General features: G+C 47.4%; 1 protein-coding gene across 16 annotated transcripts in view; it reads right to left on the bottom strand.

Moving 5' to 3' along the window:
- Positions 1-16,777, bottom strand: part of SLC8A1 (solute carrier family 8 member A1) — a 146,519-nt gene that overhangs the window by 13,951 nt on the left and 115,791 nt on the right. For 6 of the 16 annotated variants that reach the window (XM_065835150.2, XM_065835143.2, XM_065835144.2 and 3 more), the window contains 2 exons: positions 3,288-3,394; positions 661-681 (listed from right to left, as the gene is read on the bottom strand). In XM_065835150.2, the coding sequence (XP_065691222.1) occupies positions 661-681; positions 3,288-3,394 (128 nt within the window). Of the gene's footprint in view, positions 1-660; positions 682-2,857; positions 2,962-3,287; positions 3,395-16,777 lie in introns of all 16 variants that reach the window. The other 10 variants (XM_065835145.2, XM_065835146.2, XM_065835151.2 and 7 more) reach the window with 3 other exon arrangements.

Genomic DNA, 16,777 nt, shown 5'->3' with positions numbered 1-16,777 from the left:
TGGAGGGCTGCTCCCTGACACGTACCCCAGGGACAGTGCAGGGAGACATGAACACAGACTTTTCAACCCACATCTGCAAACTACCAACCCCACAGTACCTAATATATGCTGTGGAGTGGGTGAAACCAGTGTAGGCCTGCCCAGGGGGTTCTCTGGGGGATGAGGGTAGTTTTGCTTCCCTCCCTGGCCACCCTACCCTGGGGATGGCCAGCAAAGAACTTCAGAGGCCAGGTGGGCTCTAAATCTTCCCAAGACCAAAGGCAAAGTTTGCACAGCCTCTTCAAAAAGTGTTGGCCAGCTTTCCTGTCCAGCCACAAGCATCCTTAAGTCACCAAGCAATCCTGTTTCTGCCACGCCAGTGTAAGAGGCGATGGGTTAATTTGCAGAGTGCAGGTTTGAAACTCGGGGTGTTGGTGGGTCTACTATGGCTGTAACAATGCTGCTCGGGATAAATGCTCCTCGGCACAGCGGGCGCTCGTTAATGCCAGCGACTTTGGGGCCCTATTCTGAGGTAGGATGTGGCATTAGATACCTGATCTTACATAAATAGCGCTGACCACCCTAAAAGAGAATGCCGTGAGCAAAGAAAAATGTCAAACAAAATCAATTGTCTCACAGACAAACTGGAAAAATGGAAAAGAAAAATGAATGCACGCTTACCAAGCTCATTCAACAACAGGGCTGTGAAGGAGACAGACAGAGACAAACACAGAAGAAGAAAAGTAAATGAATAATGAAATCAAAAGGGATATCCACAGAAAGACTCCAGATCCCAGGACAGAGATTTCAGATCTGTAAAGCTGCAGGACACTATTAGTGTTTAGAGAAAGGCACTAAAAATAAAGGAACAGAAACATTTAATGGGACCGTGGATTTAAATTAAAACTATTGCAAATGTGGGGTGGACATGGGATTAAAAATCACACACCAAAAATTCATTTTTTCCCCTTTGAATTTTATGTGCAAGATCTTCCATTGGTCTCGGAGGTAGTTCTGCCCCGGGGGAGGACACAATATGTGCAGCGGCTACTGGCTTTGACCTCCTGCAGCTGCCTAATGAGGAGCAATAGCTCCAGCAGACAGCTGCTCTTCTGGCGTATGCAATGGGAGTAGAAAAGTCTGTGGCAAGGCTTGGCTCGAGGATCTTGTTCAAAATTCTAGGTCTCCAAAACAAGATAAAAAGCCACTCCCTTAGAGCACTGGTGGGTCTCTGGCCCCCACGGCATGGACCACATCAAGGCTACATGGCCCAAGGGTGACATTTCAGAGATGATCTTGTCTCCAGGGTGCTAAGCATACTTCTCACCCAACCTCACTGCCTCTTGTACAAAACTAAGCACAAAACCTGTGTTTTAAAAAAATCATTGCATGGCCAAAACAGCAAATAGACTTGCCTTCCAGCTAGTGAATTTACAAAGCTGAGCTTCTTTTGGGTCTCCTCCATTATCTTTGTGACCAGGAAGATTAAGAAATTTCTTTCCTTTTCATTTTTAATCAAAAATTTCAGCTGGGGTCATATGAGTTGGTATCACGATTCTCAACCTTGGTGCCTGGAAAGCGTGTTTGCTTTCACCAGACTTGCAAGACTGAGCTCTCATTGGTCCCTGTGACACTGGCCAAAGCCAGAGATGCTGAGTGGTGTTGTCTATGTGTCACTTTATCGTAGCAACACCAGCTATGCTCCATAGATGCCACCAACACTGTTTCATGGTACAAATCCTACCTGCAGAGCCTGGGACATGCCAGTGTGTCTGATTTTTCTGCTACTTAGTCACATAAACTGACAGTAAATCCAATGGAGGGGACAATGCAGCTGACTTAGGTAGCACCTGTGCTGAAGGGGAACATGGCATCGCTGCCTGATGTGTTTTCAGCCTGAAATACAAGATCAGCATGGGGGACCTCTGTGGGCCTCTCTATCCTGAACAAATAATATATTACAACCCATGCCTGCTGAAGGGAGAGCTTATGTCCCAGAAATTAGAAAGCAGCTCCAAGGCAGACAGACCAAATACTGCTGCCAATTTTTTACAAAGGCTTTAATAAGGGTCTGTTGTAGGGCAAGTAATTATCTTAAGTAACTCTGAAACTGCTTCTTGCTCAGCCATTAATAGTGTTCAGAATTAGTTGTTGCCATCAATTTTCACTTAATTTCCCAGCAGAAAGAATGCACGGAAAAATAAGTGAACTTTATCTTTTTTTGGAAGGTTTGCAGTTGGTTTAGAAATGTTTTTATTTTATGTGATGAAAGACGAAATTGTTTTTATTATTCCTATGAGAAGCTATTACCCAGTGCAGAGCCATGAAACTATTTGAGTATAACCTGATTTCTCCTAGATTGATTGCATCTCATAGTATTACCTGCTTATGCCATGATTCTCAGCTATTTTCAGAGCCTTTTGCCAGTATAAAAAGGCCAAAATTACTGCTCTGGCCATGCCTTTTATTTCAGCAAAGTCTGTTTTATCTTACAAGAAAAATGATGTAGCGTCACCTTTTTACTTCCCGAGGCTGCATTTTGTACTCGATTAAATGAAGGTGCAGCTGCAGCCTGGCAGGGCAGCACTCTTGAAATGTTTCTGGGGGCTGGTGATACTCAATGTCCCCTGCCCGGGTGCTCCAGGGCCTCCCTGGGAGCACATCTTGCTCCCAGGGGGCCCTTGTGAGTGAGATGGAGTCCTCCCAAAATGAAACAGGAAAGAAAACAGAGCAAAAAAGGTGCAGTGGCCAAGCTTCGAAGGAGGGAGGGCAAAATGGCCAGGAGCCAAAGTGCGAGGAGAAAGGAGTGTGAGAGTAGAGAGACACAGAGAAAGCAGACGGAAGCGTCTCAAGAGCTGGTCTGGTTTTACTCTCACACCTTTCACTCCTCGTCGTAGCCACACCGGGTCCCCAAGCACAAGGAAGAAACTGCACTCTTTCTCATACTCCTCACGGTCAAGTACTCTAAGGGTAATGAATTTCCTGTGGGAACACAAGACAAAGGCAAACACATGATTGGCATCACACATGCATGCAGTTCACGTCCACCCAGATGCCGTGGTGCTGGAGATGGTCAGGTGGGGGGAAGCGGCTGCACATCCCCCCTGGGGCATATGGGGAAGGGCAGGAGAATCTCTACCACCCTTGGTGGGTTGGGGAAAGACTGAGTTCAGGGGGGATGGGAAGTCTCCTCCCTCCTGCCCTTTTCCATAGGCATTGGAGATGTGAGCTCAGTGTTGCAGGTGCTAGGCATGAGTGAGCCAGACAGGGACACACAGGCTGGGCTCAGCCCCAGAGCACACCCCCACCTTTCTTCTCACTCATCTCCACCAGTCGGGGCTCCCCAATCTCTAGGTAGAAGGTCTTGTTTTTCTCATACTCCTCATCATCTATCACCTTGATTGATATCGTTTTGCTGGAACAGAGAAGAAGAAATAGAGATTCAGGAGTGGGGGAAAGGGAGGAGGGGAGACAGGGAGAGGAGGAGGGTAGAAATGGCAGGAGAAGGAGACTGTGGACAGAAAACAGTGGATTTAGTAGCACAGGCTGGAGAGGTAGCATAGCTGAAAGCAAATGGCAGGAGCTGACGGGTCGAGATTGCCTCAGAGTGAGCGTGGGCCACAGGGTCAGAGAGTCAGCAGCTCGCAGGATGCCATTGTCCTCCACATAGACAGAGACCATGGCTGGACATGGTGTAGCCTGGACCAGCCTCCCTCAGAGGTGCCTCAGCCTGGGGTCAGCAAGACATGTCCCTTTCCAAAAACCCAGGGTGCAGAACAACCCCTTGGCAGCTTGCACACACCTCACAGGCCACCAGTACGAGCACTGGGAACCACCAAGGCCCTGAAAGCTTGACGCACTGCTTAAACCTGCCCCTGGACATGGAAAAGGCTCTGTCTCACCAGGCACAGCAGATCCGTGCACATCATGATCAGCTGCTCAGTTTGGTCTTTGGAGGCTCCAGTTTATAAGCTCGAAAGGGATGCTGGAGGTAGGACTTTGTGGAGGGGGAACATAAGGGAGCAACAGTCTTTCTCGTCAGGACAGGCTGAAGGAAAGCTTCACTGATGCTGAGGTTTGACTTTTAAATTTTCCTTTACAAGCAGCACATCCTTCCCCAAACCTCAAATGTTTGAGAGTCATGTAGCAAGTCTTTGTTCTCACATGGCCCAGGATTACTGAATTTGTCACTGTGGCATTAGCAGGGCAGGTCCAAAGGCAGAGCCCCTGCTCAGATCACAGCCACAAAGAATGCACCATGAAGGGTGAAAATCTTGCAGGAAGCTGTGGCCAGCAGCATAGAGATTTGTTCCTTGGGGCACCCAATACGGTGCAAATTGAATGAATGAATTGCTTTGGAAGGGAAAAAAATAGCATGGAAGTTTTCCAGTTCTTTTCAGGGTCTCGTGTAAGTAAGCCCAGAAACACCCAGTTGGAAGCTACTTGCCAGAAGGTGACCAAACCCCTGGGGTACAAGGGGCTCCAGCATGTCAGGGGGACTGCTGTGTTTTTTCCTATAGTGCAAAGCCCTTGAAAGAAAAGATAGGGAGGCAGAAATCTAGCAAGCCCTGCTCCCACCTGGAGCATCCTGCGCACTGTCACGTATGTCTGGCATTGCTGCCAGGACTGGACAACCTACTGGCTCTGACCTTGTCCCAGATGTGAATCAAAGAATCACAGTACTATAGAATAGTTTGGGTAGGAAGGGACCTTAAAGGGCATCTAATTCCAACCCCTTTGCTGTGCATGGGGATACCTTCCACTAGGCCAGGTTCTTCAGAGCCCCATCCAGCCTGGCTCTGAACACTTCCAGGGCAACCTGTTTTGGTGCCTCACCACCCTCATAGTGAAGAATTTCTTCCTAATATCTAATCTAAATCTGCCCTCATTCAGTTTAAAGCCATTAACCCTTGTCCTACCACTACATGCTCTTGTATGAAGTCTCTCTCCAACTTTCTTGTAGGCCTGTTTTGGGTACCAGAAGGCTGCTATAAGGTCTCCCTGGAGAAATAGGAAAGCAATAATAACAAGAAATAAAATGGCAATGCAGTGACTATCTGCAGCCCTCTGCTTGCTGCCGACCTTCTGGCTAGGTTTGCTCTTCCTCCATGATTACCCTTCTGTGAATACTCTTGCTTAAATAAGCTTCCCAGTCATTCTGCTCCTGCCCAAACCTGTCTGTCCCATCCTTTGAAGAAACATCTCTTGTCCCATCCCTGGTTCCTCTGTGCTTTCCATGGGCAGCCAGCACAAATTGGAGCAGCCCTGAGGCTGCTCTAACGTACGATTAAGGAGGATCTGCTGTTCCTGGCAGGTCCCAGCACTGAAAACCCATCAACATGGAAGAAAGCCACGCACTAGGGGAGTGAAATTCAGGATATGCTGCCATAATTTCTGACTTTCTCCCCTTCTTGCACGTATGTACTGCCACCCAGAGCCCCTCTGTTAAGCTGAGAAGTATTTGGCAGCAGAGTGGACATTTTATTCTCATTCAGAGCAAACACTGCCAAGCACTTGGAGGAACAGCCAGGATGATTTCTTGTGCTGTTTGCTTTTAGTCAGAAGTGTATTAAGTTTGCCCTTCATGCCTATAATGAAACCATTTACTCAAGAGCAAGCAACGGCTGTGAAAAGTGTAACAATGCAGCACCCAGACTGTTTTATGATTTTATGATTCTATGGCTCAGTGTAATTATATTTGATAACGAATATCTGTAATAATTTGTTCTGTTTATAATTATTGCTACAATAGTTTGTATATAGGAAAAACGGTTACCAAGCACACAGTTGATCTTGTTTTGATGAGTTAATGAAGGATACAAAAATGCTCTGAGCCAAGCTATCAAAGAGGACCTGACAGAATTAACAGAATGGCACAATTTCATAAACATTACTAACAAAATCAATATTTTTCCTGAAAACTGCCATTAAAATTTACACCACACCCTCCCCCATGTATGAAAAAAAGCCATTATCAGAAAAATTAATTTTAAAAGCTGCCTTCATAAATTCTGAAGGCAGTAGAGATACCAAGATGTAAACTTCCTAAGGGTGTGCTCTGGCTTGCTGTGTGTGGCATTCCTCAAAGCCCCACAAAATTATTCTTTCTCACAAAAAGACACCTGGGTGCCAATTAAAAAAACTGTTCCTAATATTTATACCCAAGACTAATAGGAATTCCTTGGGGCTTAAAGTGTCACTGACAGCAGCTGCTGTTGTTATACACTTTTCTAAGTGATCGTTTCAGAGTGCAAGCAAGTGCTCTGTGTTGGGTAGGCATATGCACTGCTGCTGTTTCTGCTGTACAAGGCTGTTGGGAAAAAGGGTGAGAGGAACAAATGAAATGGCAAGTCTGCCCTATGGATGAAGCTACAATCAGCAAGAACTACTGAGGCAAATTCGTCCCTGGGATGAGGCTCCAATCCCAGACAAAATTTTCTTCCTAATGATGTCTGAGATGACATCTGAGAAACAGCAAGTAGGTGAGGATAACACAGGCTGTCCTCAGAGCATGCCTGATCTTCATTGCCCTGCCTTTTGCTCACTGCAAAGCCCCTCCACAGGGTCTCCCACGCACGTTGCCATGCGGCAGAATTTGACCAGCAGAGAAGCAAGGTCACGCAACTGCAACGTTTGTCGTGCATTAGAGTAAGGGTTGCTTCCTACGGGAATCTGGGATGTGCACTGATGGCACTCTGTTCTTGCTGGATCCTCTGACATGGTCTCTACTTCTCACTCCTCTTCTAGGCAGAGATTTTCTGTGTAGTACTGGCAGTGACAATGTGAGCAGCACCCAGCTGGCATGTGGCTGTCCAAGCAAGCTGTGGGTTGCAGCCCATTTTCCTGGTGGCCTCACCTAGTCCTGTGCTCCTGCTGCATTCAGTGTCCAGCTTAGCAAAGTTTGCAAGCCTGTTGCCTGCAGTCCTTTGTTTTTTCAGCCGTACACATGCTGTGACAGGCTGATTTTCTTGCATTAAAATACATGGTGTGAATGAGCCAGAGCAGGGCCACTGGGCAGAGCCAGGGCAATTTGCTGAGGCTCAGGGAGCAATGTGGGCTGCAGCACTGAGTGCAGCAGCTGAGATGTCTGCCCCTTGGTTTCTCCAGCTAGACACAGTGAGATGAAGCATGCTGAGACACAAAATCCTGACAGTGCAAGTACATGCTGAAATTTGCGTTTAAAATCTCTCCTGTGGTTCATGGGTTCTTTCAGCAGAAATGATAGTGCTTGTGTAAACAGAAAACAAAAGGGACACTATATAGCACCCTGAAACCCCCACTGCTGAGTCACTGCAAGGCCAGAAACCAGGAGTCCCAAATCCACCAGAGGGAAAAAGAAACAGAAGAGAAAACCCAGAAGATTAAAGCAGACTCTAAAACATTACACATTTTCTTCACCTCATGTGAATCTGGTGTCAATCTAGATGGTGTTTCCAAACTGTTCCTCAAATTCTCACAGAGGTCTAGAACGTGCTTTGATTTGAGGATGAAAGTGGTGTTTCTGCCATAATCTAGCATCTCTAGGAGCTGAGTATTTAAGCCAAACACTCAAGACCCCATGAGTGTACAACACCACAGCCCTTGAAAAAGCTGTAATACATTTTTTCCTGCCTTGTCCCTCGATCACACTACTAGTGGGAAAGAGCAATTTCTGGAGCATCTCTCCAACAGATTCAAGTGCATGGGGCTAGAGGTTTCTCTGCTGAGCCAGGCTGTGCATTGGCCTGAACCACCATGCTCCGCACATCTCCTGTCCTCCTGCTTGCCCGCTGCAGGGACTCTCAGTGAAACCATGGGGCAAGTTTGCAGCAAACCACCACTGCCGCCAACGTTTTTCTTCCGTTGCTGTTGAGTCCATCTTGCCTGAGCTGAAGAACCCTGCTCTGGCATGAAGGCTAGGGGCATCCACAGCACATCCAACTGTCTGCATTTCTGTACCAGAAATTGCTCTGCCCTGAGTCTGTAGCCAAGGCAATTGCTGAGGGAATGAGTTTCGTCTTATTTCCATGTACCAGAAATCAAAGAATAAAACAAATCTTGCAAAATTGCAGCTCCAGCTTTCCTTCTCTTGCTGACACCCTGCAGCAACAAGAGAAGGATGGTATCTTTGTGATCATGGCATAAAAATCTCTGCCCAGTGCTCTCCATTATTATTTAGTTTTTGTTTCAAACCATACTATTTCATTCAAACTGTAAAGGTCTTTTAACAGAGCATTCCTCCACAACCCTTAGTGACAATAGCCCATGTAAAAGTCCTCTTGGCTGATGATGCTCTAAGGATGGTGCACCATGGGAAGAACTGCTATATGTGATGGCACCAAACAGCCATTCAGCACAGCCTCTTCTTCTGACAGCTGCGAAGAGCACCTTGGAGTAGGAGGATATAAGAGCAGAATGGGCATATCAACACTATTTCCAGCTGATGCTCTCCCAGCCCCTAGGTATTCATGTCTCAGGGGTTTCCTAGCCAGACCAGATTTCTATGTATTTAGCTGGATGGGGGCTACATTGGGCAGAGGAGCAAGGAGTTGGGTCTCCTAAATCTTCTATCTCCACCAGACTTTTCTCTCTTGTGGGATCAGATGGCATGAGGAATGGCTGGTGACAACCTGCATGGACCTTTGCATTCCTTTTGAACCTGTATATCTGCACAGTCATGGCACATCAGTGTAAACTCTCAATAGACTCGCCAAAATCCTGCCATTCCCAATCTATACTGTACTTCTTAGTTACATGAAATAGCAGAAACCCCTCTCATGACTTGGACAAGCAACTAGCACTGGAAGGACCAAGAGAGCTTGCTGTTTCCAGGGCATCAGCAATCAGCTCCAGAGAAATCCAGGCAGGACATGCTGGGGGAGTGGGGACATCCCTGCGGGCACTTCCTGACAGGATCGGATGTCCAGGAGCAGAGGTGTGTCAAGTCCAGAACTTGCTTAAGACTGCTGCTCAAGTTCAGCACAGGGAAAGGTGGTTTTCATTGCTGCACAATGCATCTATTAGCTCTCTTTCAGAATGGTAGTTATGCCTTTTAAACATAGCTTTATTTTTTTTTTTTTTTCCAAGTGTGAGACTGCGGCTAGCTCCATCCTTGGAGATTTTCAAAGCTCACCTGAGCAACTTCTTTTAGCTTTGACATTGGCCCTCTGAGAAGAGGTTGGACCAGAGACCTTCTAATCCAGAGACCTTCCAATCCACAGACCTTGCCCATCTCAACCATGCTATGCACCTAGGTCAGAGATCTCACAGTTAAGAAAGCATCACTGTGCTCAGATCATCCATGAGCTGGAAGAGCCAAGATATACTGCACACAGCCAATAATGGTGTCTCCAGTGGGCCAGGAAAATGATCATCTCTAAACACACAACCAAACAACCATTACAGCAATCAGTAACTAGTTCGCCCATGAGAATACAGCATGCTGTTGCTGCCTGGACAGACAAATGCTTATTTCTGAATCGATAGAGGGAATAATCCTCTTATTCAGCTTGTCACCCATCCAGCTTCCACTGATCACCCAGGAGAGCTATATGAATAGCTTGGAGGACTTTCAGCTGCAGTTCCACAGTTATGACATGCAGGGTAGGCAGTTGGGAGTGGAGTCCCATTGCCTGAACCTGGTGCTGCCAGCCCTGAGCCCACAACAGCGAGGCACTTCACACTCAGAAGGTCAGCAATCATGGTGAGAGGATAACCGCGAGGGATGCATATTCTGGAGGTGACATTTCAAAGCCAAATCCATTGGTGTTGCCCATCCCAGCATGTCTTCTCAGACTCCTACAGAAAGCTGCCACAGTGGTTTCTCATATGTCTCCTTGTCAGCCAGTCACTTAATTAGCTGAAGTTAAAGATTGCCATGAGAGACAGGCACATAGCTTGGGAAACTCTCAGCCTCAAGCAGCTCATGTGTGTGTTGAGCACTGGGCAGTGCCTGTGCAGAAGGGCAAGTGGGCTGCTGTAGGGGACCAGGTGCCATGGGGGAGAGAGCTCCCAAATCATCATCAGGGCTGGACATCATCAGAGCCAGCAGCCAAGGCCATGTAAACTGGATGTGGTCACAGCGAGGAGCCTGGACCAGACTTCAGGGCATAGTGGGAGCCAACCACTGAGAGCAAGGCAGCTCTTTCTCCTCCATCCCCTCCTTCACTATACTTTGCTGTTCTCCTCCACTTGGTGAGCCTCCTCAGAGACTGCAGGGTCTTGGGGCCCTGTCTGTGCAATCAGAGATGCAAAGAGACCTAGCTGCTCCAGTGTCTGTGTCTGCTGCATGAAACTCTTCCGACTGGGGCATCAGTGAGTGCTTTTATGCACTTAGCAGCTTCATTGCTCAACATTCTGACAGCTACTCCAGGAGGGAAGTTGTCTTGTTAGTGCAAAGGGAAAGGAGCAGATCAGGCTTTTCTTCCACAAGCTGACAATAAAATTGCACCTGATGGTGAGGAGGTGACAGCCTTGCATGCAGAGAGAGACCCAGGTCTGTGGTGAAGGTGTCTGTCCCAGCCACAGGGAACGTGGCTTGTTGGGAGACAAATGAGAGGGCAACATGACACCTGACCATGCAGAGCAGAGGCACACCTTCCTGAGGGACAGAAGATGTGCAGAAACTGGCCAGATTATGCGAATGACCTTGTGTCACACACGATTTTAGCTGTTACCCACTGGTCTGTGACAGATGTGTGGGTTCATTAGGGTTTCTGTCCCTGCTGATGTGATCTTGTCTTTCTAAGATGGCCCATGAGACAGCCATGCAGGGTCCTTTGCAGAACCAAGCCTTTCTGACACAAAATGTCTGTACTTAATGTACATTTTGCCTGAAGTGTGCTGCAAACATGATAGGGAGGACAAAGGAAAACCTGCCTGAAGCTAAGCCTGATGCATGCTTTGGGAAGTGTGGATGTGAGCCGATCTGATGTGGCAGCTTGGTTTGCTGGTCCAGCGGCCCAGATCTCTGTGGGGCTGCACAGTACAATGCCCACCAAAACTGTGATCAAGCACACCAGCCTGGGCACTGCAAACTAAGGGAGAGCAAACCAGTCCCTCTATCCTCCCTTTACCTCTGCAGCCAAAATTCATCTGGGTGCTCTTATTTTCTTGGTTGCCCTCCACCTCTTTTTCCAAGGCTTGTTGAATCAATCTTTGTAACACCACAGGGCTGTGTTATCATTTCCGTGGCTACAAAAACCAATTGCTCCCCTGGCCTCTGGATGCATTAAGTTTAAGTGACAACGTATGGCTCAAATACCTAACTCTGACCTGCTCCAGAGCATCATTACCAGGAAAATCCTGGAAAAGGGTCCAGTCTGCTCTTCTTTGGCCTTGTGGAGATACAAGACGTGGGAGGTGGTTTGCAGAAACAGGAGGACTGAGAGATGTTGCTGCTTGAATAGCTGGGAGATAACAGGCACAGGTGATGCTCAGTGCCTCACAAAGCACTTTTCAGGAGTGACAATTGCCAGGTAGGATAATTTCACATGCTAGATCAAATGCTGCTTCACTCTCTTCTTAAAAAGATGACCGTATTGGGCAGGATCTGTCAGACCAGAAATACTTTTCTGAAGAATCCCCAATGTTTGCTCTGATCTGATCGTGAATTTTGAACACCGACTAATGCACTTCCTCATTCATCAGTCAATATCACATTTTGCAAGAGGTCATCTGGGCAAAGATGCACGGCAATCTCTTGATCTGCCCCAAAAGAGGGCCTGAGCCCTAGGTCATGCTTAAATGTTTCGCTGTCCTGGGACAGCTGAAGTTGTGGTGTCCCACTTCCCGTGGCTCTGGATGCAGCAACACCAGGACAAAGCAGTGCTTTGCTGTTCTTTCCCAACCCCATTGACATATATATCTAGTGATAGTGATCCACAGCCCTTACAGGTCCCAGAGTGCTTGCTGGCGGCAGGATCACTGGGGGATCAAACAGGAGAGACTACACCTCGATCAGTATCTGGATCTCCAAGGACAGCATGCCAAACAGTGCAATACATGTGACAATGACTAGGAGAGAAAACACGTTTGATGTGCATCTGATCAAAAACATCCCCAGCAGCAATTGCTTAAGGCACCTGGGAAAGCTGACAGAGCAGAAATAGCTTCTCCCCTGGCTTTGTATAACCCTGCCCATGCCAGCTAAAAACTTCCATTAACCTCTAAAAATTCAGCCTGTTCCGCAAGCAAAGGATTGACAGCCCAGGGCTCAGCCCAACCCAATATCCTTGCTCAGTATAAAACCCTGCAAATCTCATTTCTAAGACTGCAGGAATCAGAGCCAAAATCTGGCATTTCTCCCCATTCTGCATTTCTGAGATTTTCTCTTTGTGCCTCCCTGGTCAGTCAGGTCTGTGGGTAATGCAGGTAACAAAGGGGACAGAAACCTGGCTCCAACATTTCATCATGCTCCATAAGCAAGATTTGTCCCAGTTCACAGGGCACGGAGTGCCTTGGCTGGCGTGTTGCAGGGAAGAGATGTGTGCTGAGCTGAGAAGGTGTCAAGGCTGGATTTTAAATCCCTGCTGGAAAATTTGAAGTGGAAAACAAGCACAGTGAGGAATAAAATCATGGAGCGGTTTGGGTGGGAGAGGACCTCTAGGTCAACTCCCCCATCCCTCTCCCTGATTGTTCTCATACATGTTTTCCCCAAGGAAACCAAATGGAAACTCATACAAGTGCTTCTTTTCTATGCACCCACATACGTATATGGCTTTTCTTTATAGCCAGGTTCCCCCCTTATGACAACAATTGCTCTAATTTTTCAAATAAGTATGCATTGCGCTTCCCTGTGTGTACCTGGCATAGCTGCCATGACAATGTTCCTCAAACAGGAGACATCACACTTATTGAAATGGCTTTGGCACTCCCCAAAATGAATTCAAACAAGCAACTGCCAGCAGACATTTCTGCAGCCCTGTAAATCATTTAGCAAACTTTGCTGAGTTAAAGCTGACTAAACAAAACAGTAGAGACCATGCAAAATAATAGGACCGTGTCTAATAGTGTGGCTTCAGCATCAGGAATCAGAATTCAAGGAAGCCCAAGATATATCTGCTGTGCATCAGTTGCTCCAGCACTGCCACTGCAGTAAAATTTTGTATCAATCATAGCAGTGCTTGTGTCTCAGGGAAAAACATATTTCAAATCCCTCTTGCCTCAGTTTCAGGGCAAGGGAGAATTTCTCTTGTTGTTTGGGAAGACACTGGACAAGGGGCAGGTGGCTCTGCTGCTGGAAAAACAGCTGTACGTGGGAAAAGAAGGAGACAACAAGGAGATGCTCAGCAACAGCAGAGGGCATGCCACAGCAATTCAAAGGGCAAACATCAATAGTAACTGTGCAGGCTCCCTTTCAGGAGCAGTATCCAACTTCATTTAAACTCCACGCTCAGTCAGAGATATCTCTTATCTGCTGGATAGCCCCGAAGATCAGCCCCTTCTTTTCAAGACACTCCCACAAAACCCTCAGAATGGTGACCCAAATGCAGGTTCAGGGTCTCTCAATGGTAGAAATAATGGGCAGAAATAAACCCTTCACCATCGCTACATTTATCATCCTTTGCCCAGTGATGCAAGTGACTGACTTCAAACCTCAGAAAACACCCGTAACGGAACCATTTTGTGCTGCATCGCTCACACTGATGTGTCCTGCTGCTCTCAACAGCTTCTGTGTCAACTCAGCAAAACATGTGTGCATGCACACACACACACACACACAAGTTGCAGTCAAACTGCTGAACAAAGTGACATCTGCCTCGACACACGATGTGGGCATTTGTGCAGACGTGATCAGTATTTGCAAGCACAGCACGCAGCAAACATCCTACCTGTTCTCCCTGCTGGGACCCCGCTGATGCTGATGGGCTCCTAAGCTACAGCAAAGCCTTTTGATCTTTTATGAGCATGTTGCTAAGTGTCACGCTGAACTTTTATTAGAAGTTGTAAGTAATACACTGTCAAGTGAGGTTCAAGTGCAATGCTTGCATTTCAGCAATTTAAATAACTGTCTGCAGAGTTCACTCCTGGTCCAGACTCTCTTTGGCAAGTCACCTGTTCTGGACCAGTATCAGGGGTTACCTGAATGTATAGAAGTCATGAAGCCTCTGGGTACCAGCATATGAAATGCTGTTGTTATACAGGCTTGAAGCATCAGGGATGCTCATTTCTGAAGACCATAACCCAAGCCATGAACTACGCCCCAGTGCCATGCCATGCTGTTGCTATGCCACCAGGCAAGCCCTGCAAGCGATGTGATGCAGAGCTGCCCAGTGATAAGGCCAGCAAACCCAGAACAGACCCTGTAAAGTCCTGTGCAGTTACCCCCAGAGAGGGGCTGCTGCTATGGCAATGATGCCTTGAACAGTGACATTATTTGAAGCATTAAGTCAACTAATGACCCCAAAATCTCAGCTCTAAGTCCTGCCCTAAAGGTGTTGCTTGGTGCCTTCACACTGTTGTTTCCATCCTTTCATAAAATCATAGAGTGTCCTGAGTTGCAAGGGACCTACACAGTACATCGAGCCCAGCTCCTGTCCCTGCACAGGTCAACTCTACAGTTCACACCGTGTGTCGGAGGACATTGTCCAAATGCTTCTTGAACACTGTCAGGCTTGGGGCCGTGACACCTCCCTGGGGAGCCTGTTAGAGTGCTCCACAATCCTCTCAGTGAAGAACTTTTTCCTGATGTCTAACATGAACCTCCCCTGGCTCATCTTCCTGCCATTTCCTCGGGTTCTGTTACTGGTCACTAAAGAGAAAAGTTTGGCGCCTGCCCCTCCTCCTCCCCTTGTGAGGAAGCTGTAGACTGTGATTAGGTCTTCCCTCAGTCTCCTCTTCTCCAGGCTGAACAAACTAAGTGACTTTGGCCACTCCTCATATGGTTTCCCTTCTAAACCCTTCACCAACTTTGTGGCCCTTCTCTGGACACTCTCCAGTAGCTTTATAGTCTTTTATATCCTTTTATGTCCTTTCATATCCTTTGGGGATGAATCTGGCGAAGAAAGAGCATGTGCTGGGGTTGAGCGCCAACAGTAGAGTTCCCTTCTGCCCTGAGCCCAGCAAGACTTTACAGGGAGGGGACAAACTTGGCCCATGGTCTTGGCTCCTAACATGGCAGAGCAATGGAGAAAGCTGATCTGCCTCTGAAATTTGTGTCTCTGGACACTACTTGTTTTCAGAAAGAGGGAGTGAGCACAAGAGCTGATTTTACCTCCCCTGTCTGGAAACACAGCGAAGCTTCAGACAGTTTGGGAGTTGTTTTATTTTTTTTGATCCCCTCTGCCTTTCCAATAAGTCGCCTCTCCAGAGGGCAGAGAAAACAAATATTCCAGCAGAGATGGGATTTTTTCTCTGCCTTTTCAAACACTTTCAGGTCTTTAGGAGCTGCCAGTGATTAATTCCCATCCCCTTGCAGAGACCTTTCTGACACTGCCTCAATAAGACCAGAGGAACTGAATGTCCTTGAGCTGCTGTGTCCTGGCAGAGGCAGGTGCTAGAAGATGTGTGGGGCTGTGGTACCCAGGGCAAGGGTGCTGCCACAGCAAGGATCTGTTCCCTGTCCCTGCCTAAGGGTTTCGCCACTCCAGTAGCTGCAGCATCTTGACACAGGCCACTCCAGTGGGGTTTCCCTGATACTGGGCACATGTGAGATCAAGAGCATCTAAGCAATTTCGAGAGCCATGGTTCACAGTGTGTGACTGACATGCTGTCTGTTTACTGCCAAATAAATTAAACTGTAGAATATGGCCCTCTCAACTGAAACTGTCTGCATAAAAACCCTTTGGAAGAGACACCAGGCTTCCTGAAATCCCCAGTGATACGGGTTAAAGCCCATGGTGGGAGCACAAAAGCAAATGCTTATTTGCTAAGGATTCCTCCCAGCGCTGAGATAAGCAGCAAACCAACCCTATAAGGAGGATGAAAAAATTCTGCTTCTGTCTCCAGTTAGCAAGGGCATTGTTTAAACAAACAAGAGGAACAGAGTGGTTGAGAGAAACGTGAATGTATAAGAGCACTCAAGTGCTTTCTCTCAGCTTGCTGCATTACAGCCTGGGCAGGGTCCCTGTGTTGGGCTCAACCTTGGCCAGCAGGTCTTCTCCTCTTCCTCAGGAAAAAAGTCCATACTTCAGTTTACATGTACCTGAGTGAAAATGGCAAGGAACACTTAAAAACAGCAATATGGAAAAATCTCTGCTCACAGAGACCTCAGTCGAGTGTCAGTCCCATTTATGGCAACCACAGCAGCAGGATGCAGCATTTGATGCCCTCAGCCTAGATCTGTCTTTGTGAGCACAGGCAATTAGAAGACACCCCCCTATGGGAGCAAACTAAATCCAGCTATACATGGGGCTAAAAATGACTTCCCTTTGTCACCAGCTCAGCAGTTTCTGTCCCTGTCCCTTGGAGGACTGGTGGATGTATAAAATGATGGACGGAATATCCTACTGCAGAGCCCCATGAACATGCACATGCTGGATTTGCTCCTGTGACAAAGGTAAGAAGACAAAGCCCACCAGATTGTTTGCAAGGACAGGGCTCTCTCAAGCCACACAGGCCACACACCCCATGTCAGGGGCTGCACAGGGGCTACCCCAGCTCTGGCTGTACACTGCTGTTCATGCTGATAACTGCTGATGTTATATGGAAACAGCGATTCCCACATAAAACCTGGAGCCTGGAAGCTGGTTTCCACCTCTCTGCAATCCTTACTTCAGATAACAAGAGGGAAAAGTTTCCAGAAATTTTTTCTCCAGCTGATCCTCATATCTTACACATGCTCATCTAGATGCCTGATGCTCTTAGAGTTTTGAGTTAA

Source organism: Patagioenas fasciata, chromosome 3 (assembly GCF_037038585.1).
Source record: "Patagioenas fasciata isolate bPatFas1 chromosome 3, bPatFas1.hap1, whole genome shotgun sequence".
NCBI lineage: Eukaryota > Metazoa > Chordata > Aves > Columbiformes > Columbidae > Patagioenas > Patagioenas fasciata.
Note: the sequence above shows the minus strand (reverse complement) of the source record. Positions and strands in the feature narration are given on the sequence as shown.